Consider the following 25515-nt stretch of genomic DNA (forward strand, 5'->3'; position numbering starts at 1 on the left):
GGATGATATATATAGATCCACTAGGCCTTGTTTGTTTCCTTACAGATTTTAATTTTTCTTATTTTTAATGAAAACAAAAGTTTTCATGATACCCAAATTTACAATAAATGCTCTAGACTGAGCCTTACATTTGTTTGAACCAACACAGCTCTTAAAAAAATGCTTAAGGACCGCCAAAGATTGAACCGCTTGGTTATCCATTTGGGGCCAAACAAAATCAGGTGGTTTCCAAATGGAGTAGGAAGAGGGTATAAGAAATATTTTTAAAGAAATTGAAACTTCATGTAAGTAATGGCAACTTTGGATAGGTTAGGTGGTGGAGGAGAGAGCCCAGAGGTATTGCCCTCAGAAACCTTGGTCCCGTAGTAAGTTATTAGCATCTGTAATATTAGTTTAAATTGTCTCCCAAGTAACAAAAATGTCTGTATACGTTTTTGGAAATAATATCTGAAATTCATATTGTGAAATATCTTTTGAATTACAAGTGTTTTTTAGTGTGGTAATGCTGTGAAAAATTACTGAAATATATTAATTCTTCTGTATGAGAAAGTAAAACATACGGTTAGAAATAGTTTCGAAATTTATCGCGCCTAAATTTTTTTCGACAAATTTGATGTTATTTAAGTCTGGTCATGTTTTTTTCTTTCAAACACAAATAGAAATATCACATTAGTTTTTCAGAAATAAATTTTCTCCATGGTAATTTCTATTTTATAATTTTTATTTTGAAAATTTGCTAGATTTTACATACGTAAAACGTCCTAGCTCCGAAGGTAAACTTTCATAAATTAAATGACAAATATGTGCAGAACTACTTTTTTCAATAACCAGTGGCGTCACTTGGGGGGGGGGACAAGGGGGACAGATGCCCCCGAATAATTTGAGAAAAATTATTACATAGCCCTTGACTCTTGGGATGTGGGTCCCTCTTGCCCCCCGCCCGCCCCACCCCCAATAAAAACACTGGAGCTACGCCCCTTTTAATAACCGAATCAAAGAATTTATCTGTTATTCATTTTGGAGAAAAAGTACCGAATTTTATATTTCACTGTAGTTATGTGATAAAACAGAAGGAAGTACATGTGAACTATTCTGCTGAATGTGAAAGCGAAGCATGCACTCAGATATCACCGCATGTCATATTTCTCTGACATTATAGAGGTAACTGATTTTTCTGACGAACCACATTTTTTCCCCAACGTGGGCTGGCGTGGGAATATCTTTAAAAAAAATCACACAATAATTTCGTAGCGGTGTTTTAACGCCACTGCGGTTTTCCGCCATCATATGTTTTCCGCCATCTTTTAATTCAGGCAGGTCAGAATAGACATAGATATAGACATAAGAACAGACATTGAAATAGACATAGACATAGCCACAGATATAGACAAAAACATAGACATAGACATAGATTCTGACATAGACTAACCTAACCTGTCTATTCTGACCCAACTAATCCTCTTTTACGATGCAAGATTTCGTGGGGGGTGGAAAACATACGGTGGCGGAAAACCGCGGCGGCATTAAAATACCCAGTCCAGTACTTTTCCCTTAGATTTCTAGGATGTAAAGAAGTTAACCTCAAAATCACAAATTCCAATTTTTTCGTTTTTTCTGAAATCCTTATCTTCTACGTCTCTGTTTTTTAAACCGTTAATTTCGATGAATAGCGGTCCGTGTTGGTAGTAACCAAAAAGAAAAAAAAGTCCGAAAACAATATTTGATATCGGAAAAATTCACTTTTTATGTTGGTTCTAAATATGTAAACTTCAATTACCTAAAAAGTTACCCATTAAAAGTTATTGGCACAAGAAAATATGGATTAAATAAGAAACACCTCCAAAAAAGTACACGATCCAGATGAAAAATACTCCATCAAATAGAATATGGGCGAAGATTTTAGAGCAAAGGATTCAAACCCCTATCGAAACAAAATACAAATGTGTATTTTCATGAGAAGGATGATCCTGATAGCCCCTTTTTCGCTTTTCTTTTTTCACTAAGAGTCGATAGTAACGAAATAGAGACCATAAAATATGAGGGGAGAGCTCATTCGAACGAAAATTTAAAACATTTCTATTGCGCTGTCTAAGTAACAAAAGAGGTCAAGCCACACCTAAGTTCCGGTTTTCGTCATTTTGGGGAGTAAAGCACCCATTTTGGCAGAAATTCGACATTCAATGTCCTGACGCCTTTCGATTAGAGTAATATATGTGAACTGGTTGAGCAAACTAATTCTGAAGGGGCTAGAACTCTCCCTTATTGGAGAAATATTTCTAGTGTAAATTAAACGATCGTGTCCATTTTTACCTGAACAGGGGGGATAAGGATGGGGACTTTGTCTGAGAACAAGATTTTTTGAAGAAATAGGACATGCGTGAGTATGTTCTCTTGGGAGAGGGGCTTGGGGTACAATTATGAAAAACAACCTGGAAACAGACTTGTCATGTTAAAAAATAGAAGGAAATATAGTGGAAATCGTAAAGCCTTTGGATATTATGAGAGGGCGAGGGGAATGGACGTGAATTGGCGCTTCAATTTTTTCATAATTTTGTACGTTATAGCTCAGTTTCAGGCCCAGTTGGGACAGCATATCAAAGGCCTAATATGACGTAGCAGTCATTCTGTTTAAGGTGTCGGTTGCAAATATTCCAGTCTCCAATGACACATATGCATATTCCTGCCTATCCTTCCAAAGTGCATTACTGTCCAATTTATAGTTTATATGCTATTAGCGAGGTAAAAACAGATAGGAACTAGTTTTTTTTTAACATAAAAAGAGCAACCTCAACCCCCACTCTTTTTGTTAAGACTCGAATGCGTAACTGCACGCATGAGGGGGGGGGGTCTCCCTGAGACTGATCTACAGGAACCTTAGAATTATAATAGCAATGAAATAGAAGTGCAATTTTTAATGGGAGAGCTTTATTGTTGGGCCTCAAAAAAGTAGAGCCTTGCCAAATGCACAAGTTTGTGCCAAAATAAGTTTTATGCAGAATTGGTTTTTTTTTACCCAATTTCTTCCCCTGATCATCTTTTGCTGAACAGGGAACCGAATTGTGTACTCTGCTTATTTTTCATCTGATTGTTTTCTTATATTGCAATATTACCTTTTCATGTCTTGAATTGTCATTTAATATAAATCCTTAAATATACTTTAAACTAAGGAGTGAGTCTGCATCATCCCTTGTAACCTTTTGTCAAAAGTATGTGAAGAGATTGTAGGAAAATAAAAATATTAAATACCTTGTGATAGCGCAGTGGAGAAAATTGGGCCTCTTGATTACATGTTTCCTGGTTCAACTCTGCATGTCGCAAACAATTCATTTCCTATAATTTCTCAAGTTTTTCCTTAAACTTTTTTTTCCAAGTTTGTTTTATCATGTATTTATAATATTTAGTTATATAAATTAATTTTTACTATTGCCTCCTCCCCTGAATTTCCCATTATTACCATCTCCTTCCGAAAAAAACTTGCTCGCACGTGCCTGGTTCGGACATGTCAAACACATTTCTGGAATTTTCTAAACCCTCGGCAAGCTTGAAAAGGAAGATATAAAATTGGTTTTGCACCAGAGTCACAGTTGATGCTCCACAGCTGTGAGCTACGGGTCAGGTTTGCTGCAACATTTCATGGAACCATGGCATTGGAGGTCAAGTTCATATCGTAATCAAATAAAAAAAACAAGTTTTTTTTAAACTGAAAGTAAGGAGCGACATTAAAACTTAAAACGAACAGAAATTACTTCGTATATGAAAGAGGCTGCTTCCTCATCAACGCCCCGCTCTTTAGGCTAAAGTTTGACTCTTTCTCTCAACTCTTCTTTTTAAAACAGTAAAAAACTTTAGCGTAAAGAGCGGGGCGTTGACGAAGAAGCAGCCCCTTTCATATACGAAGTAATTTCTGTCCGTTTTAAGTTTTAATGTCGCTCCTTACTTTCAGTTAAAAAAACTTGTTTTTTATTTAATTTCTGAACGTTTTTGAATCAATGCATGTTTTGATTTTGGCTCTCCGCAGAGGAATAATTAAAACGAAATTTGTATATTTATTTTATTTTTTGGCTAAATGGATTTCTCATAATTTTGATTGAATGATTTTGAGAAAAAAAGAGCAGGGGAGGAAGCCTAGTTACCCTCCGATGTTTTGGTTAATTAAAAAGGCAACTAGAACTTTTAATTTTTTATGAATCTTTTTATTAGTAAAAGATATACGTAACTTATAAATTAGCTTACGTAAGGAACTTTTGTATTCTCATGTTTTTATTACATATATGAGGCGGCTCGCCCCCTCGTCAGTATCTCGCTCTTTACACTAAAGCTTAAATTTTGTCCCAATTCATTAAGAATGACCCCTGAATCACAAAAGCCGTAGAATAAATAGTTGAAATTACTAAAAATACTTTAGCATAAAGAGCGAGGTATTAGGAGGAGGTGAGCCCCCCATATGGGTAAAAATTTCTGTTCGTTTTAAGTTTTAATGCTGCTCCTTACTTCCGGCTGAAAAAAACTTTTCATATTAGTTTTTTTATTTTTTTTTAATAATGCTAGTAAATCCTGTGCTCCCTTCATGGAAATTTTCTTCTCCCATGACAAATTCCTCGATGGAAAGTTCCCCCAGCATATCACCCTCTTCTCAACCCCTCCCCCAATCAAAAAATCCTCCTGAAAACGCCTGTATACTTCCCAATAACCATTACTATATGTAATCACTGGTCAAAGTTTGTAACTTGTAGCCCCTTCCCCGGGGACTGTGGGGGAGTAAGTCGTCCCCAAATACATAGTTATAAGGTTTTTCGACTACGCTGAATAAAATGGCTATCTCAGAATTTTGATCCATTGACTTTGAGAAAATAATTAGCGTGGGAGGGGGCCTAGGTGCCCTCCAATTTTTTTGTCACTTAAAAAGGGCACTAGAACTTTTCATTTCCGTTAGAATGAGCCCTCTCGCAATATTCTAGGACAACTGGGTCGACACGATCAACCCTGGGAAAAAAACAACAAAAACAAACAAACAAATAAACACGTATCCGTAATCTGCCTTCTGGCAGAAAATACAAAATTCCATATTTTTGTAGATTGGAGCTTGAAACTTCTACAGTAGAGTTCTCTGATACGCTGAATCTGATGGTGTGACTTTCGTTAAGATTCTATGACTTTTAGGGGGTGTTTCCCCCTATTTTCTAAAATAACGCAAATTTTCTCAGGCTCGTAACATTTGATGGGTAAGACTAAACTTGATGACACTTATATATTTAAAATCAGCATTAAAATGCAATTCTTTGATGTGTCTATTTGTATCAAAATTCCATTTTTTAGAGTTTTGGTTACTATTGAGCCGGGTCGCTCCTTACTACAGTTCGTTACCACGAACTATTTGATTGAAACAGTGCTAAAGTGTGGAACATGCTTAAGCAAAAGAGCTGAGATGTAGGAGTTCCCTCGGGTCTTTCAAAAATATTTTAAATAAATATTTAGTTAAAGGTCAATGACTGAAAGATAAAAAAATGAAAGATAAATTAAATTAGATGAAGCTTAGATTTTTTAGTATATTCAGGTGAGGTGGTTGTACGTCCGGGGAGGGAGGGAGGAACCCTATGGTTAAGATTAAAAAAATTATATAATGAGGAGGCGTGTGGTTGTGTCGAAGAGTGAAGTTGGAGGCGTACTGCGTGTTAGTGAAGAATCTTTTATGTGTATGGGTCTCAACGTGAGTTTTGTCACAGAGCAGTGTACTTTAAGTTTAGTTATATCCTTTTTTTTTAATTAAACCCGATTGAACCTTGAAACATTATCTTTATTACGATAAAGTGTCTAATATATAGGATATCATAAAAGTGTTCATGTGAGATAAATTGAATATCTCGGACAAACATGATTGAGTCACTAAAAACTAGGAAACTAAATAAGTTAACTTTTATGTACTAACTAAATGACTCACCTAGTGAACAAACAAGATAAGCTATTGAAAAAGGAAAAAGATAATCAAAAAAGTGAAGATAAAACTAGGCAGTCTCATTCATACTTGCACACAGGGGCGGCAAGGGGCTTCATTTTTCTGGGCTAGTTTATACAGTTATACCTGCATATATTCAAGTTTCTTGCATATGGTGGTCGGCTGCCTCAGTATCTTTTATTTGCATCAATCGTATTTGTTCAATATACATATCTTCTCTTTAAATATTGCAAGGCTCATTACTTTCAGAAACGTGTCCGTCCGTCTGGACGGACACGTCCGTCTGGTCAAGGCTAGCTATTTGCGTACCAGGAAAAGGTAATAACAAGCTAAATATTATTGGCTAAATAAAGACAACTTGGAATCTGCGAACGTTTTTCCTCTAGAACACACCATTTTTGCAATTTTGGCACCGTTTTTTTTGGCTAATTTTGGGTTGCGATAAGAAACGAAAAAAGAAGCTATATTTGTGCGCTATTGACATTTCTTAGGCTTTAATTCTAAGTTGATGTTCTCTCAGTGGGTTGAAAATGTAGATTAATCATGTCTTCTGTAGTTTCCTGTGGGAGTGGCGCCAGGGTGCCTTGGCTTGTGTCGATATGCAATCTTACCGAATATGCAATAAAACTTTAGCGAATCTTATCGAATATGCAATAAAATCTTAGCGAATCTTAGCGAATATGCAATAAAATCTTAGCGAATATACAATAAAATCTCAGCAAATCTTAGCGAATATGCAATCTTAGTGAATATTCGTGCCGTTGTTTAACGAGGTGTCAAGCGAGGACCAGTCTGCATTATTTTACAATGTTATACAAGCTGTCACCATATATAGCTTCCTTTTATCATTTACGCGTATACGATTGTCAGTCATTTATGGCTCGAAGTTGATTTTCTGCTTTTAGGATCTCAAGGCAACCCAAGAAGTCGATGAAACACCTATCTTTTTCTCGTCTCAAGTTAATTGGCCTTACAATTGTTTCCTAGAAAACTAAATTTTTCGTCTTTAGCTTCCTCCGGGCTCTGCTTTATGCTGTTTAGCGGTCCGGAGACCATATCTGCCTCTTCTTCTTTTAAATATCTCTATCCTCTGACTAATTTTTTCAACCCATAGTGGGGGGGGGATGGAGGGAACATTGTCCTCTCTCCCCTTAGTTGGTGCCACTACTGGAAGAATCTGAGATAGTAAAAAATAAGCACTTTTCTAAGTTTTTTATCTGGTGGATTTTATTTTTGAAGGGAACCGGTCCAAATGACCAGTGGGGCCAAAATGGACAGAAATGACTTCTGTCCAGTGCCGTATGTGGCCAAAAAGAGGTCAATTGTCGTAGTTGGATTTTCTTTAAGGAATTTATTTCCAATCATCTTTCTATTTGTCCGTTGCAAAACGTCTATGGAGTTCAAATTGAAAAATTTGAGTTTGAGGTTAATAACCAGGAGATAGATTCCAGCTTCTAATTTATAAAATTCAAAAGTTCTAAGCCGTATCCCGAGTAAGATTTTCAGAATAACGAACCAAATTATAAGTATCGCCAAGTCAATTTTTAGAAGAAGGTTCTTTTTTATTTAAATTAAATATCTAAATGCTCCTATGTCCTATAGGTTGATTTTGAAATACGAATAATTTGCAGATACTCGCTTTAACTTCCCTTTTTATAACTTTCTCAACCCTTATAAGGGATTTTTGAAGCCTACTTAGAGAGTCTTTAACACAGTCTAGCCGATGATTTTATTCCTCGTATTGTATAAGAGTACTCAGTTAGGGCAAAATGAAAATTTGTACGATTGAAGTAAGAATCGCTTCACCATTTTAGTAATTTCTCTTTCTTTCAGTATCAAGCGTAACCAGAAGAGTTGAGGCCTAAAGCTTTGATTTTAGATGAATAAATCATGCACAGCTCAAACAGCTAAGGAAACATAAGATGACTTCGAGAGCTCTACTATGGTTTGATCGTCTTGTGCCCCCTGTAGAAGAGAGTTTGGCGAGAATAAGAAACTACTTGCCCTTTTTTAGAAAACAAACGGGTAAGAGTCTTACGTGTTTTTCCTGAGATTAAAACTCTTGAACAAGAACATTGCTTCTTCTAGGCGTATTGTATGCTATGGTGCCCCACTCGAGAATCAATAATAATTTATTGTAAGCCCACTCACAATATATAAGAAAAAAGTGGAGCACTGAAATGACAAATTAAATTCAGATAACTTCTAAAGATACAACAAAGAACATATTATTTTATTGCAAATACCCACGGACCATAGGAACGCACGAAATAGAAGTACAAACAAAGCCCGAAGAACAAAATACAACTTCAAATAATACAAACCAAGGAAAGGAAACTCAGACAACAAGGTTAACATTTTTAACCGACAAAGAACAACCGTAATAAAATTTAGCTCCTAAAAACCTTAATAAGCTATAGCCTCAAACAAAAGTCCCTATATTTAGCCCCAGTACGAAGGAACTTAAAATACTGATTTGTAGCACACGCTCTGAGAATTTTTATGTTACAACGAGTCATCAATAATATCATTCAAACTTGAAGGAGAAACGTTCAAGTTGCAAGTTGCTCAACGTTCGATGCTTTTAACGTGATAGAAAAACTTGTTTTCTACCACGTTTTTTGAAAACTTTTTTTTGGAAACTTGTTTTCAAACTTGAACGAGAAATGTCAGCGGAATTTCGAAGGAGATGATTCGGTTCTTTTAACGTGGTAGAAATATTGTTTTCTACCACGTTTTTTGAAAACTTGTTTTCAAACTTGAACGAGAAATGTCAGCGGAATGTCGAAGGAGATGATTCGGTTCTTTTAACATGATGGAAAAAATTTTTTCTACCACGTTTTCTGAAAGCTTTTTTTTTGAAAACTTGTTTTCAAACTTGAACAAGAAATGTCAGCGGAATGTCGAAGGAGATGATTCGGTTCTTTTAACGTGATGGAAAAACTTGTTTTCTGCCACGTTTTTTGAAAACTTGTTTTCAAACTTGAACGAGAAATGTCAGCGGAATGTCCAAGGAGATGATTCGGTTCTTTTAACGTGATGGAAAAACTTGTTTTCTGCCACGTTTTTTGAAAACTTTTTTTTGAAAACTTGTTTTCAAACTTGAACGAGAAATGTCAGCGGAATGTCGAAGGAGATGATTCGGTTCTTTGAATGTGATGGAAAAACTTGTTTTCTACCACGTTTTTTGAAAACTTTTTTTTGAAAACTTGTTTTCAAACTTGAACGAGAAATGTCAGCGGAATGTCGAAGGAGATGATTCGGTGCTTTTAACGTGTTAGAAATATTGTTTTCTACCACGTTTTTCGAAAATTTGTTTTTGAAAATTTGTTTTCAAACTTGAACGAGAAACGCCAAACGAGTAACGCTAAGAGTAAATGCTAATAAGTCAGATGCAGTAGCATTTAGGACCAAGGTGTAATTTAAGGGAAATTTTAACGTGAATGGTAATGAATTGAAAACTTTAAATGATTTTTCACACCTAGGATGTCAGGTTTCATCAAATGATAGAGGGATCCCCCTCAAATGGCTTAGCTTGGCTCTACCCCCCCCGCAAAAACGTTTGTCCAGTTTTTTTCAAAAAGTAACAAAAATGCATATAATTTTTTTTACATTTTTTTTTTATTTTACTTTTGTACAGTTGGTTAAAACTGGTACTTTAGCCTTCGGTCTAAATTCACTCAGGTTTTAAATTCACTTTATAATTTTTTTTTTCGACAGCACCAGTTAGTGCTGCCATTGAGATCAAATATATAGAGCTTGCTGTAAAACGCATATATATTTCATAGGTGCAGCCAAATTGACAAAATAGGCTGCCAAATTGACAAATTTTGTGTCAAAATGACACAATTTGATGTTGCGTGACACAATGACACATTCAGTCGAAATGATGACACAATCGACGAAAATGACACATTTTTCAATAAAAAATGACACAATAAAAAAATGACACATTTTTGTCATCTAAGTCTTGTTTTTTAAATGGTAATAAAAGAAAAGTAAAATTTCAATTTTCTACCTCCAGAAAAGCTACAAATTAACGGAAGGGAATAGCACTACCTAACGGCGGCAGTAGTACACAAACAGCGCGGAATACAGGACAGATGCCTTCACCATATTTAAAATTTAAAAGAAAACAGCCATAGGCGGAAATTTCAAATCAAAATGCACGCTGAATATCTGAACTTAATTGGCTTCTTGATTGAGTATTTGATGTAGCCAACTGGCACATATGTAATAGTAAAAAGTAAACAGCATGCAGTTTACCAAAGCTGTATGCATAAGCAGCAACTCCCATTTTGGGAGTACAGGAGAGGTATCCAACCTCGGACAAGATTACGAATTTCCAGAGCAAATTATTCTGAAGGAATTATTCTTTCCTTCAGAATAATCCATCTGGCTTAAAAAGGCACCAAAGAATATGACAAAAATACTAGATTGAAGCTGGTTGAATGGCTTACATATTGAGTAAATTAAAAGCTTAGCCAATAACGCCGATTACGTAAAGAGCCGATTACGGTTACGACGTCATACGAAAAGTCTATTTTCAATTTACTGTCGGAACTGATTGTCCCTAAAACTTTTATAAATGTAAACTTGCCTCGTTGGCCGTCCAGACACAAATTCATAGTGTGTAACATTAATTTAATCAAATGTTTCTATTTCTTTCATGACGACATAAAAAGTTCGTGATCCCAAAATAATAGGATAAGGTTAAGTTTACTCCTTTTAGAACTGATTTAGAAAAGATTATATATTCAAAACTCTAAATAAAGATTTGACAATTAAACATGATACCACTTGTAGCAAAAAAATATTACACATTTTGTGACACATTAGGGAACCTGAGATGACACAAAAAGCACATTTTCGGAAAAAATATGACACACTCCTTAAAAAAAATTGGCAGCCCTGGACCCAGTAGAAACTTTAGTTTCTTACAAAGCCCTGAACGAATACGAAGCTTGCCTCTGTTAATACGTGCCAAAATAGTGTCTTTTTTAATATGGGGTTAGAAGGAAGTTCTTTCTGCAAGTCTACAAGAATAGTCCTGATTGATAACATATTGTTATTTTGTGATTAATTTTACTTTTAATCTGCTTTGTATAGATACTATGTATTTCTTTTGTTCTAAATTTGGCTTGTCACTCACAATCTTGCATGTCCTCGTTTGTTCTGTTGATAATATACAGTTCTTTTGCTGTTTTTACTTGGTCCTTGAAGTTCATTTAAGAGAATACCCTCATTCATGGGTGTATTTACTGTATAGTCTCAATAAAAAAAGAGTCTCGATAAAATGTTTTTCCGCTTCTTCATCATCATTATAACTAATTTTTTGACTGTTCTGCCATTTGATTTTTTGTTTCTTTACTTTTTCTTCTTTTACTATTTTTTTTCAATTTCATCAAGCAGTTTTTAATGTAAGGAACATTGATTATAGTTTTCTGTGGAAGAAGAAAATAATTCACCGTGAAGGTATCCAAATAAGATCCTCAGCTTACACCAAAAATGGGAAAGTTCGTGTAGAAATGTATCCTAAGGGAGGTTATTAGGATCTTTCTAAGCGGCCAAAAACACTGATATTTTCATACAGTAGGATGTAATTTATTATTTGATCAATATATTAATGAGAACAAATGCATGCTTTTGGAATTAAAAAAAAAAAAAAAACTGAATTTGGACTGAGCGTCGAAACTTTCTTAATTGCTAACAATTATACGAAATAAAATTTCTAAAGTTAACCTTTGTCACCAGGGAACTAAGAATTAATTCTACAAATTAATTAAGAAGTGAGATTTTAAGATGCCAAGAAACTCTAAATCTGAACTTGAATCAACTTTCTAAGATTTTTAATTTCCTCTGATTAAGCAGATTTAAATGGACGAGGGACTAATAAAAAGGACTTAGTCAAATTGGCTTCTAAAAATAATATTTAATGTTTGATGACAAAAAGTTTTTTTAAGTTTTTATTTGACATTATTTTATACGAATCTTTAGCTTTAGTATATTGCGCTTAAGTTTTTCTTTTTAAACTTATTTGATAATCCTAAAAAGTTAAGAATCAAGCAATGCTTGAACACCAAACCCTGAATGCTGTGAAAATTTGGACATGGCCAGATTAGCTTCTGACAGACTTGAATATAACTGACATTTACCCATATACTCTAGACCATAATTTTATTATCATCATGTGCTATCAGCTTTTTTTGGGTTGAATCAGATTTGCTATCATAGTAAAATATTATAACTACCTGAAGTTTTTTTCTCGCGTTACGAGTTTGCAATTTTGTCAATCTTGGTGAAAAAATATATCTTGGTGAGAAAAGAAGGAAAATATATCTCGAGATTCACCATCGAAGAGTATAGAATTTGTGTGTGACTTTTGGCTCGATAGGATCGTAAAGGTGTCTAAAATTTAAAGCTGTAACTTTACAGCTTTTTAACACGCGTTTTGCAAATTTCTTTTTTTACTTTTATTACTATCATTTATGTGCCGCCGGTTCGTATAAATATAGGTGAAAACTTTAAGAAGGTAAGCTCAAAATATATCAGCCATCTCGGTCTTCAAAATAATGTGCTGTTTTCAAGTCAGTATCCATAAATGTCATTTAATTTTGCGGAGTCATATAATTTGTTTAGTCTTCTACAATTCTTGTGTCATCGACCTATTTTCTTTTTTTTTACAAATACCACGAACTGTTTGGTTACTGTATTGGTTATTTAGTCTGAGGTAATAGGTAACGAACTGTAGAAAGGAGCGACCCGGCTCAATAGTAACCGAAACTCTAAAAAACGGAATACTGATACCAATAGTTACATCAAAAGAATCGTATTTTTATGCTGATTTTAAATATAAGTTTCATCAAGTTTAGTCTTACCCATCAAAAACTGTGAGCCTGAGAAAATTTGCCTCATTTTAGAAAATAGGGGAAAACGCCCCCTATAGAATGTTAACGATAATCACACCCATCAGATTCAGCGTATTAGAGAGTCCTACTGTACAAGTTTTTCAAGCTCGTATCTACAAAAATTTTGTATTTTTTGCCAAAAGACAGATCACGGATGCGTGTTTTTTTTTTTTTTATTTCCGTTATAATGAGCCCTCTCGTGATATTCTAGGACCACTGGTCGATACGATCATTCGTGGAAAAAAACAACAAAAAACAAATAAACACGCACCCGTGATTGGTCTTCTGGCAAAAAATACGAAATTCCACATTTTTGTAGATAAGAGCTTGAAACTTCTACAGTAGGGTTCCCTGATACGCTGAAGTAGATGGTGTGATTTTCGTTAAGATTCTATGACTTTTAGGAATTGTTTCCCCCTACTCTCCAAAATAAGGCAAATTTTCTTAAGCTCGTAACTTGTGATGGGTAAGACTAAATTTGATGAAACTTATATATTTAAAATCAACATAAAAATCCGTACTATTGGTATAAAAATTCCTTTTTTTAGAGTTTCGTTTACTATTGAGCCGGGTCGCTCCTTTCTACAGTTCGTTACTACGAACTATTTGATTTCAGTTACTATGTAATAGAGTCCGTTCTTTATCATAAAACTTTTCAGAAGAGGCTTGTGTTATCTTAATTTTTAGTTACTATGTTCCGAGGTTTGTTCTTTACTATGTGTTAGCTATATGTGATAAAACTTACATAGTCCCCATCTATAATGAACCACATCAATCCTTTTTGCAAATAACTGTATTTGCAAATAATTTATGATGAACTATATCGGTCCTTTATGTAAATAACTGTACAAGCCTATGCTATAGTTAAGTTGCTTAAAGAAGTTAGTATAGGAAAGAGTTTGTTCTTTATTATAAAAAACTTTTATTAATGAGTACTAAATGATATCCTCTTGACTAACACAATTTATGATGGACAATATCGATCCTTTATGTAAATAACTGTACAAGCCCATACTATAGTTGAGTTGCTGAAAGATGTTAGTATAGACAAGAGTTCGTTCTTTATTATAAAAAACATTTATTAATTACTACTACATGAGATCCTCTTGACTAACATAATTTATAATGAACTATATCAATCCTTTATGTAATAGAATAATATTATCGCGTCGAAAGATAAACGTGTATAAATATTGCATTCACTTATTACGCCATCTATGGTTACAACCCACGATTATGATCATCATTCATTAACTTGTACATAAAACCGCAGTTTTTTTTTGTAAAAAGTAATCCTGTTTTAAAAGCTTTTGGTTTTTTAATTAAAAAGTTACAAGACGTTGCAATTTCCTTTAGGAAGAACCATTAAACAACTCTATGATTTTCCAGTGCCCAGCTATCTGAGTGAAAAAAAAACAAAAACAACTGAAGAAACAAAAAGATGCCCTCGATGCAGAATATATCGTGGTTGTAGCCACTTTTCTTGATTTTCACCGTAACCTAAGGATCGGATGTTCCACAAACAATGTTCCTCAAATATAAAATTTTTAGACGATTAGAAGTATTTCATTCTAGAGCGTAGGGCCTTTAGATATAGCCGCATTGAGGAATAGAACTTAGCTTTTCACCCTATGTTCTTTTTTTGTAGAAGATGATGTTACCTCAGCAGCAACCGATTCGCCTCAAGTAGCACGCCACAGAGAAATTGGTTTAAATCGGCCCCAGCCACAGAGATATGCGTCCAACAGGATATCGACTGCCAAATATAATTTATTGACATTTTTCCCCAAATTTCTGTTGGAACAGTTCCGGAAGTACTCCAACTGTTTCTTCTTATTAATTGCCTTATTTCAGGTAATTTGTTTGTTTCTTTTTCTTTTTGATTTTTCTATTTCTACGGTAATCCTTAAACCTTTTAGTATAAAAAGACTTTTTGTTAGAAAGTTGTGGCCTGCATTTGAATATGCATTTGTATTTCTGAATATGTATTTTACTTTTTTGTCTTTTTGCCTCCCCCCCTCCACCAATAAGGAAAAACCCTCCGACCCTTCAGACATAGCCATTGAGTGAAGTCTTTTTTCGGATGCTGGTTTATCTTCAAAACGTAATATGCCCTAGTGTTAACTTCCAAAAACTAACAGCTACTGTAATTTCTGAGTATTTCTTGAACAAAGATTGCTTAAAAATGCATTTTTTCATACATTATTTCTCTGCTAAGATGACAAAACTAGTCCTTTTTCCAAACACCAATTAGTGAATTGGTAAACTAGTCAATAAAACTTATTCGTCACATCATTAGTCACTGAAATTAGTCAAATCAATTAGTCATTCGAATACGAATTAGTTCAAATAATCCCTTGGTCAAATCCCTTGGTCGAATGTCGAGTCCTCCGTTACTATAAAGACCCAATTGATGACAAATTGTAAAACCCAAAGATTAGATTAAATTAAATTAAAACCGGGAATTATAGTAAATTAAATCTTCTATTAAGCATTTTCTTCATTTGTGTGTTTTGGTCCTACCATTTTACAAATTTCATTATGTAATTTGAAATTTGTTAATATGACAGTGTCAAATTGACAAGTTTTATACATAGTTTCTCTGCTAAGATAAAAAAGACCCAACGGATGACAAATTGTAAAACCCAAAGATTAGATTGAATTAAGTTAAAAGGGGAATTATGGTAATCTAAATCTCTATTAAGCATTTTTTTCATTTGTAGGTTTTGATCCCATCATTTTACAAATTTCATAATGTAATTTGAAATTTGTCAATATGACAGTGTCAAATTGACAAGTTTTATACATAGTTTCTCTGCTAAGATAAAAAAGACCCAACGGATGACAAATTGTAAAACCGAAAGATTAGATTAAATTAAGTTAAAAGGGGAATTATGGTAATCTAAATCTTCTATTAAGCATTTTTTTTTCATTTGTAGGTTTTGATCCCATCATTTTACAAATTTCATAATGTAATTTGAAATTTGTCAATTTGACAATACCTTGTCAAATTGACAATTTTTGTACATAGTTTCTCTGCTAAGATAAAAAAAAAAAGACCCAATGGATGACAAATTGTAAAACCCGAAGATTAAATGAAACTAAATTAAAAGGGGAATGATAGTAAACTAAATCTTCTATTAAGCATTTTTTTTATTTGTAGGTTTGGATTCCATTATTTTACAAATTTCATATTGTAGTAATGTAGTTAAAGCTGTTCCTAAGGTTAGTGGTGCCAAGGGAAAAATTTATTACTGTATCCTCTTTCGGCCCAAATATAAGCAAAATAGCCGAATCGAAGTTAAGTATTTGAGCAGTGGGCAACCCTCCGCCGTGTCTTTCCATCTGCGGCGCCTGGGGCAGCTGACCCAGGTGCTTTGCCCCTTTGACCGGCCCCTACTTATAGAAAAGGAAGGATAAGGAAAATATGTTAATGTTATGACTAAAGGCCTTGGACGCTTTCAAACTTCTAAAACAATTACTAAAAATCGCTTGCTGAGGCGTAATCAAAGGTTCAATCTGCAGGCTAAAATATGTCCAATCACACTTAGATCCTCCTAATGTGCATTACCCTGCGGATCCTCTCTTTGAAAACAGCTTAGCAAACGGTTTGTGGCAATGACTCAAGAAGCATGAAAATATCAGGTACAATTAGGCGTAATACCACCGAATTGAAGGTTTAATCTGTTAGGGTAACTTTAAATCATGTAGATGGCTTTGTGAGGCTTTGCAAACTTCGCCAATTGAAACAACTGAACTGATTTCAATGTATTGTTTGACTGCACGGCTGCATCTAGGGGGCTATTAAACTCCTGGAATGTTTGTCCGAGTCGTAAAAACGTGACAAAAATGCTTATAAACAAATTTTTGATGCCTTTTTCAAAGTTTTATGTAATCCACTCCCCCTTCCCGAACACAAATCCTGGATATGGTCCTGCTTGACAGTCGGGAAAAATGTGGAGAATGTGCTTAGATTTCGGACCGTCGGCCTTACAGTATATCTTTCCTGTGCAGGTCTCAGTATGTTTACCAAACGAGCCACTGAGCTGACTCCAATGTAATGGCTGAGGACGTGGCTGAAATGCTGAGGACGCAGCTAGATTTTGGACCGTCGGTCTTACAGTATATCTTCGCTGTGCAGGTCTCGGTATCTTCACCAAACGAGCTACTGAGTTGATTCCAATGTATAACTCGACAGTCTTAAAAAATGTCGAGGAAGTGGCTAGATTTCGGACCGTCGGCCTTACAGTATATCTTCCCTGTGCAGGTTTCGGTATGTTTATCAAACGAGCCACTGAGCTGACTCCAATATAATGGCTGAGGACGCGGCTGAAATGCTGAGGACGCAGCTAGATTTTGGACCGTCGGTCTTACAGTATATCTTCGCTGTGCAGGTCTCGGTATCTTCACCAAACGAGCCACTGAGTTGATTCCAGTGTATAACTCGACAGTCTTAAAAAATGTCGAGGAAGCGGCTAGATTTCGGACCGTCGGCCTTACAGTATATCTTCCCTGTACAGGTTTCGGTATGTTTATCAAACGAGCCACTGAGCTGACTCCAATATAATGGCTGAGGACGCGGCTGAAATGCTGAGGACGGAGCTAGATTTTGGACCGTCGGTCTTACAGTATGTCTTCCCTGTGCAGGTCTCGGTAACTTCACCAAAAGAGCCACTGGGCTGATTCTAATGTATAACTCGACAGTCTTAAAAAATGTCGAGGAAGCGGCTAGATTTCTGACCGTCGGCCTTACAGTATGTCTTCCTTATGCAGGTCTCGGTATGTTGACAAAGCGAGCCACTGAGCTGATCCCAATGTACGACTCAACAGTCTTGAATAATGTCGAGGAAGCGGCTAGATTTTGGACTGTCAGCCTTGCAGTATATCTTCCATGTACAGGTCTCGGTATGTTCGCCATGCGAGCCACGGAGCTGATTCCAATATACAACTCGGCAGTCTTGAAAAATGGCGTGGAAGCGGCTAGATTTCTGACCGTCGGCCTTACAGTATGTCTTCCTTATGCAGGTCTCGGTATGTTCACCAAGCGAGCCACTGAGCTGATCCCAATGTACGACTCAACAGTCTTGAATAATGTCGAGGAAGCGGCTAGATTTTGGACTGTCAGCCTTGCAGTATATCTTCCATGTACAGGTCTCGGTATGTTCGCCAAGCGAGCCACGGAGCTGATTCTAATATACAACTCGGCAGTCTTGAAAAATGGCGTGGATGCGGCTAGATTTTGGACCATCGGCCTTATAGTTTGCGCTCCAGTTTTATCTATCTATTGAAATATATTTTTCAAATTTACCGTGCAGGTTTTTAAAATTCAAAACACATTAGAAATTGTAAAAAAGAAAGTTCAGTGAATGGATAGATCTGAGACTAATGAACCATTAGTATAAATATACTATCCTTTTATTGCAAGTGAAAGCTGCAAGTTTGTCACAAGTCGCTTGTTTCAGAGGATTATATACATTACGCTGCCGAGCAAGTTCAGAAAACGTCTTTTAAAGGTTCACCTAAAAACTAGCTGCAAAGCTATTAGAAATTTGTCAGTTAACATTTGTATATTATTACTATTTATGACAGGGTTATCTTGTATTATTTATTCTTTCTTTTAGATTCGTACTGCAAATTTGCAACGCCAAAATAGCCTCCTTTGTCCCTTTACTACCATAAGTTACTATGTTTTGGGGTTGTTTTTTCTCCCTACTGTTTTATATATTTGTGTATTTTGTGGTTGATAAAACTTGCTTGATAGTAGTAGGTAGCCCTCGATTGGAGATTAGCTCCCCGTTGGCCCTGTTTGAATATTTTGTCGCTATCAAACAGTTCGTGTTAACGACCTGTAAGTAAGGAGTGATTCGGCCCAGTGGTAGCCGAAACTCTGAAAATGGAACTTTATAACAATAGACACATCAAAAGAATTGACTTTTTATTCTGATTCCAAACATATACAATTCATTAAGTTTAATTTTACCCATCAAAAGCTATGAGTCTGGGAAAGTTTCCCTGATTTTTCGAGAAAGACCGGGAACATTCTCAAAAAATCAAGAAATCAAACAGTTCATGGTAACGAACTGTAGTAAGGAGCGACCCGGCTCAATAGTAAACGAAACTCTAAAAAACTGAATTTTGATGCAAAAAGATACATCAAAAGAATCGAATTTTTATGCTGATTCTAAATATATAAGTTTCATTAAATTTAAACTTTGTCATCAAAAGTTATGAGCCTGAGAAAATTTGCCTTATTTTGGAAAATAGGGTGAAACACCCCCTAGAAGTCAAAGAATCTTAACGAAAACCACACCATCGCATTCAGCGTATCAGAGAACCCTATAGCAAAAATTTCAAGCTCCTATCTACAATAGTGTGGAATTTCGAATTTTTTGCCAGAAGACAGATCACGGGTGCGTGTTTATTTGTTGTTTTTTTTTGTTTTTTTCCCCAGGGTTCATCGTATCGACCAAGTGGTCCTAGAATCTCGCAAGAGGGCTCATTCTAACGGAAATGAAAAGTTCTAGTGCCCTTTTTGAATGACCAAAAAAATTGGAGGGCACCTAGGCCCCCTCCCACGCTCATTTTTTCCCTAAGTCAACGGATCAAAGTTTTGAGATAGCCATTTTGTTCCGCATAGTCGAAAACCATAATAACTATGTCTTTGGAATGACTCACTCCCCCACAGTCCCTGGGGGAGGGGCTGCAAGTTACAAACTTTGTCCAGTGTTTAAATACAGTAATGGTTATTGGGAAGTGTACAGACGTTTTCAGGGGGATTTTTTTGGTTTAGGGGTGGGGTTGAGGGGAGGGGAGGGGGCTATGTGGGAGGCTCTTCCCTTGGAAGAATATGTCGTGGGGGAAGAGAAATTCAATGAAAAGGGCGCGGGATTTTCTAGCTTTACTCTAAAAAAAAAACAATGAAAAAATAAACATGAAAAAGTTTCTTCAACTGAAAGTAAGGAGTAGCGTTAAAACTTAAAACGAACAGAGATTATTACGCATATGAGGGGTCCTAAAATACTTTAGCATAAAGAGCGAGGTATTTAGGAGGAGATAAATACCTTACTCTTTATGCTATAGTATTTTTAGTAATTTCAACTATTTATTCTACGGCCTTTCTGATTCAGGGGTCATTCTTAAAGAATTGGGACAAAACTTAAGATTTAGTGTAAAGAGCGAGGTATTAACGAAGGGACAAACCCCCTCATATACATAATAAAAAATATAAGAATATAAAAGTTTGTTACGTAAGTTAATTCTTAAGTTACGTATATTTTTTACTAATAAAAACGTTCGTTAGAAATTAAAAGTTCTAGTTGCCTTTTTAAGTAACCGAAAAATTGGAGGGCAACTAGCCCTCCTTCCCCACCCCTTATTTCTCAAAATCGTCTGATCAAAACTAAGAGAAAGCCATTTAACCAAAAAAAGAATTAATATGCAAATTTCATTTTAATAATTTATGTGCGGAGAGGCAAAATCAAAAATGCATTAATTCAAAAACGTTCAGAAATTAAATAAAAAAAAAACTAGTTTTTAAAAGTGAAAGTAAGGAGCGATATTAAAACTTAAAACGAACAGAAATTACTCCGTATATGAAATGGTTTGTCCCCTCCGCAATCCCCCGCTCTTTACGCTAAAGTTTGACTCTTTGCCACAATTATACTTTTTAAAACAATTAAAAACTCTCTCTCTTAACTCTACTTCTTAAAACGGTAAAAAACTTTAGCGTAAAGATCTTAATGAAAATCACACCATCCAATTCAGTGTATCAGAGAACCCTTTTGTGAAGGTTTTAAGGTTCTATTTAAAAAATGTGGAATTTTGTATTCTTGGAAAAAGAAAGATCACGGAAGAAGAAAGATCCGCCTTGATTTTTTTCCCCCAGGGGTGATTGTATCAAACCAACGGTCTTAGAAGATCAGGAGAGAGCTAATTTGAATGGGAATCAAAACTTGTAGTGCCGTTTTAAGTGACCGAAAAGATTGTAGGGCAACCAACCTCTCTCCCACGCCTGTTTTTCCCCCAAAGATATCCAATAAATATAGCTATTTGATTCAGCATAGTTGAAAGGTCCAATAACTATGCTCTTGGTGAACACATGACCTTCCCTAGTCCCTGGGAAAAGGGCTGTAAGTTACGCAATTGGTCTATTGTGTTCACATATAATATACGCTATTGGAAAATATACGGTTATTTTTCGGGTAATTTTGTGCGCGGAGGGGGGGATTGCAATGGGGAGAATTTTCCATGAGAAGAAAGTTTCAAGAGGTAATTTTCCAACAAAAATGGTTCAGTCAAGAAGGGGAGGAGGAGAATTTCTTGCAACCGTCAGAAATGAAATAAAAAAAACTATTTTTTCAACTGAAAGTAAGGAGCAATCTTACAATTTAAATCGACAGAAATTATTCGATGTATGTGGAGGGCCGGGTAAATTTTTCGCAGTTCATATTAATGACTTACCAATAAAGTGAATATACCACTCGATGCCTTTTTTTATGTTCTTTACGAATATAGGCTAATAATCGCTTTAATGGCAAATTCAAATTTAAGCACTTTTTGAGCTCTTGAAAATGACCAAAATATGGGTTATAAATAAGACTTAAAATATTGGTCTCAAACTTTAAAGCATTGGTCTCAAACTTACTGTTTCATTGTAAATCCATTTTTTTATGTTATACAGGGTGACCCAAAAAGATGCGTACCCCTATTTTATTCGACAAAAAAATCCATTTTTTAATGAATGTTTTTTCTGTTGCAAGATGTGAAAGGTGAACATATGGATGATTGTTTGTTGCTATAGTTGCTCAAAAAATTTCTTGGACCAATCAGCAGAAGATATTCTCCCTGGAGACCTATTTACGCAGTTAAAACGTTTCCATTGTCGCAACTTTCCACCAAAATCAACGATTGTTAGTTCGGTTACGAAGTTCAAAGAGCATGAGACTGTAGTGGACTTATGTTCTAAAGCCACAGGGGGAACTTATTCAGGCAGGAAAAAGAGTGCAAGGACAGAATAAAACATTACTGCAGTGAGGGACTACACTGTCCCTCACTGTTCAACTGAACGTAAGAACACGGCACAGTGATTCCCATGTTATTCCGAGTTCTTGGCTGTGTCTACGCACTGATTTACTAGGGCTGTTCCTACTGAGTCCCTTACTGCAGGAATGTTTTCTTCTGTCCTTGCATTCTTTGCGTGTCCTTGCACTCCCTTGTCATTTCGAGTTCTTGGCTGCGTCTACGCACTGATTTACTAGGGCTGCGTCCTACTGAGTCCCTCACCGCAGCAACGTTTTCTTCTGTCCTTGCATTCTTCGCTTGTCCTTGCACTCCCTTGTCATTTCGAGTTCTTGGCTGTATCTACACACTGATTTCCTAGGGCTGCGTCCTACTGAGTCCCTCACCGCAGCAATGTTTTCTCCTGTCCTTGCATTCTTTGCGTGTCCTTGCACTCCTCTTTCATTTCGAGTTCTTGGCTGCGTCTACGCACTGATTTCCTAGGGCTGCGTCCTACTGAGTCCCTCACCGCAGCAATGTTTTCTCCTGTCCTTGCATTCTTTGCGTGTCCTTGCACTCCCCTTTCATTTTGAGTTCTTGGCTGCGTCTACGCACTGATTTCCTAGGGCTGCGTCCTACTGAGTCCCTCACCGCAGCAATGTTTTCTTCTGTCCTTGCATTCTTTGCGTGTCCTTGCACTCCCTTGTCATTTCGGGTTCTTGGCTGCGTCTACGCACTGATTTCCTAGGGCTGCGTCCTACTGAGTCCCTCACCGCAGCAATGTTTTCTTCTGTCATTGCATTCTTTGCGTGTCCTTGCACTCCTTGTCATTTCCAGTTCTTGGCTGCGTCTACGCCCTGATTTACTAGGGCTGCGTCCTACTGAGTCCCTTACTGCAGCAATGTTTTCTTCTGTCCTTGCATTCTTTGCTTGTCCTTGCACTCCCTTGTCATTTCGAGTTCTTGGCTGCGTCTACACACTGATTTCCTAGGGCTGCGTCCTACTGAGTCCCTCACCGCAGCAATGTTTTCTTCTGTCATTGCATTCTTTGCGTGTCCTTGCACTCCCTTGTCATTTCGAGTTCTTGGCTGCGTCTACGCACTGATTTCCTAGGGCTGCGTCCTACTGAGTCCCTCACCGCAGCAATGTCTTCTTCTGTCCTTGCATTCTTTATGTGTCCTTGCACTCCCTTGTCATTTCGGGTTCTTGGCTGCGTCTACGCACTGATTTACTAGGGCTGCTTCCTACTGAGTCCCTCACCGCAGCAATGTTTTCTTCTGTCATTGCATTCTTTGCGTGTCCTTGCACTCCTTGTCATTTCCAGTTCTTGGCTGCGTCTACGCCCTGATTTACTAGGGCTGCGTCCTACTGAGTCCCTTACTGCAGCAATGTTTTCTTCTGTCCTTGCATTCTTTGCGTGTCCTTGCACTCCCTTGTCATTTCGAGTTCTTGGCTGCGTCTACGCACTGATTTCCTAGGGCTGCGTCCTACTGAGTCCCTCACCGCAGCAATGTTTTCTTCTGTCATTGCATTCTTTGCGTGTCCTTGCACTCCCTTGTCATTTCGAGTTCTTGGCTGCGTCTACGCACTGATTTCCTTGGGCTGCGTCCTATTGAGTCCCTCACCGCAGCAATGTCTTCTTCTGTCCTTGCATTCTTTGCGTGTCCTTGCACTCCCTTGTCATTTCGGGTTCTTGGCTGCGTCTACGCACTGATATCCTAGGGTTGCGTCCTACTGAGTCCCTCACCGTAACAATGTTTTCCTCTTTTTTCCTGCCTGAATAAGTTCCCCCTCTGGCTTTAGAACAGAAGTCCAGTACAGTCGCATGTTCTCTAAACTTCGTAACCCAACTAACAATCGTTGATTTTGTGGAAAGTTGCGACAATGAAAACGTTTTTTATACTGAATCTGTACTCTCTGGTATGATTTTTCGCAAAATAGGTCTCCAGGGAGAATATCTTCTGCTGATTTGTCCAAGATATTTTTGGGGCAACTATAGCTGCAAACACTCATCCATAGCCTTACCTTTCACGTCCTGCAACTGAAAAGACATTCGCTAAAAAATTGATTTCAAATTAATTATGAAACTTTTATTAAGTTGGAAAAATAAATTTTATTTTGCCGTTTATGCTGTTTTCTTCTTCCTTGACGCCGAATTTACAATTAAGTATGCGTTTTCATTCGTTTTCGACAAAGTAATACTACGTTATCTCAGCAGCAAAATTATTTATAGTTAGGCTAGGTTGGGTTAGTTAGGTTAGTTTAGGTCAGATATTGCTTAAATTTGAATTTGCGATAGAAGCGATTATTATATTCGTAAAGAGCATAAAAAAGGCATCGAGTGGTACGTTCACACTATGTGTAAATGAATAATATGAACAACGAAAAATTTACCGAGGGCTGACCCTTCCTCAGCCCTTGCTTTTTACGCTAAAGTTTGACTTTCTGTCCTGATTCTTTAGGCAACACTGCTCAAACACAAGGGCTGTTAATTTTGGATGAAAATTATTCTTAAAGAAAAAGAGTGAGGTTTGAGGAAGGGGCAGCCCTCTCTCTTATATACAAAATAGCTTATGTTCGTTTCAAGCTTTAATGTTGTTTCTTACTTTTAGTTGTAAGTTCTTATGTGACATTTTCACACTTCTTAGGCTATTGCCAAAAACTGTTCGCTAAGCTGTTCTCAAATAGAGGATACTCAGGGTAAGGTATCAAACAGTTCGTGGTAACGAACTGTTGTAAGGAGCGACCCGGCTCAATAGTAACCGAAACTTTAAAAAACGGAATTTTGATACCAATAGTTACATCGAAATAATCGCATTTTAATGCTGATTTCAAATATATAAGTTTCATCAAGTATTACCCATCAAAAGTTTAGTATTACACATGAAAAGTTACGAGCCTGAGAAAATTTTCCCAATTTTAGAAAATAGGGGAAAACACCCCCTAAGAGTCATATAATCTTAATGAAAATCACACCATAGAAGGCAGATCAGATGTTTTTTTTTTTTTTTTTGTTGTTGTTTTTTTGTTTGTTATTTTTCCCCAGGGGTGATCACATCGACCCAGTGGTCCTAGAATGTCACGAGAGGGCCCATTCTAACGGAAATTAAAAGTTCTAGTGCCCTTTTTAAGTGACCAAAAATTGGAGGGCACCTAGGCCCCCTAACACGCTCATATTTCCCCAAAGTCACCGGATAAAAATTTTGAGATAGCCATTCTGTTCAGCTTAGTCGAAAACCTAACAACATAGTCTTTGGGGACGACTTCATCTCCCACAGTCCCTGGGGGCGGGGCTGCATGGTGCAAACTTCGACCATTGTTTACATACAGTAATGGTTATTATGAAGTGTACAGACGTTTTCAGGGGTATTTTTTGCGTTGGGTCCGGGTGTATCGTGGGGAGGGGGTTATGTGGGAGGATCTTTTCATGGAGGAATTTATCATGAGGGAAGAGAATTTCCATGAAGGGGGAGCAGGGTTTTCTAGCATTATTAAAAAAAAAAACAATGAGAAAATAAATATTTTTTTTTCAACTGGAAGTAATGAGCAGCATTAAAACTGAAAACGAACAGAAAATATTACGTGTATAAGGGATTCCGTCTCCTCCACAATACCTTGCTCTTTAAGCTAATGTATTTTTAGTAATTTCAAATATTT

The 25515-nt window shown here is 36.5% G+C and overlaps 1 protein-coding gene across 12 annotated transcripts in view; it reads left to right on the forward strand.

Moving 5' to 3' along the window:
• LOC136035969 (probable phospholipid-transporting ATPase IA) overlaps positions 1–25515 on the forward strand; it is a 188967-nt gene that overhangs the window by 24912 nt on the left and 138540 nt on the right. For all 12 annotated transcript variants that reach the window (XR_010619585.1, XR_010619584.1, XR_010619586.1 and 9 more), the window contains exons 2-3: positions 7787–7978; positions 14510–14715. Coding sequence is in view for 4 of the 12 variants with exons in the window: in XM_065717867.1 (XP_065573939.1) it covers positions 7876–7978; positions 14510–14715 (309 nt within the window). In the remaining 8 variants the exon portion in view is untranslated. The remainder of the gene's footprint in view (positions 1–7786; positions 7979–14509; positions 14716–25515) is intronic.

This window comes from Artemia franciscana, chromosome 15 (assembly GCF_032884065.1).
Source record: "Artemia franciscana chromosome 15, ASM3288406v1, whole genome shotgun sequence".
NCBI lineage: Eukaryota > Metazoa > Arthropoda > Branchiopoda > Anostraca > Artemiidae > Artemia > Artemia franciscana.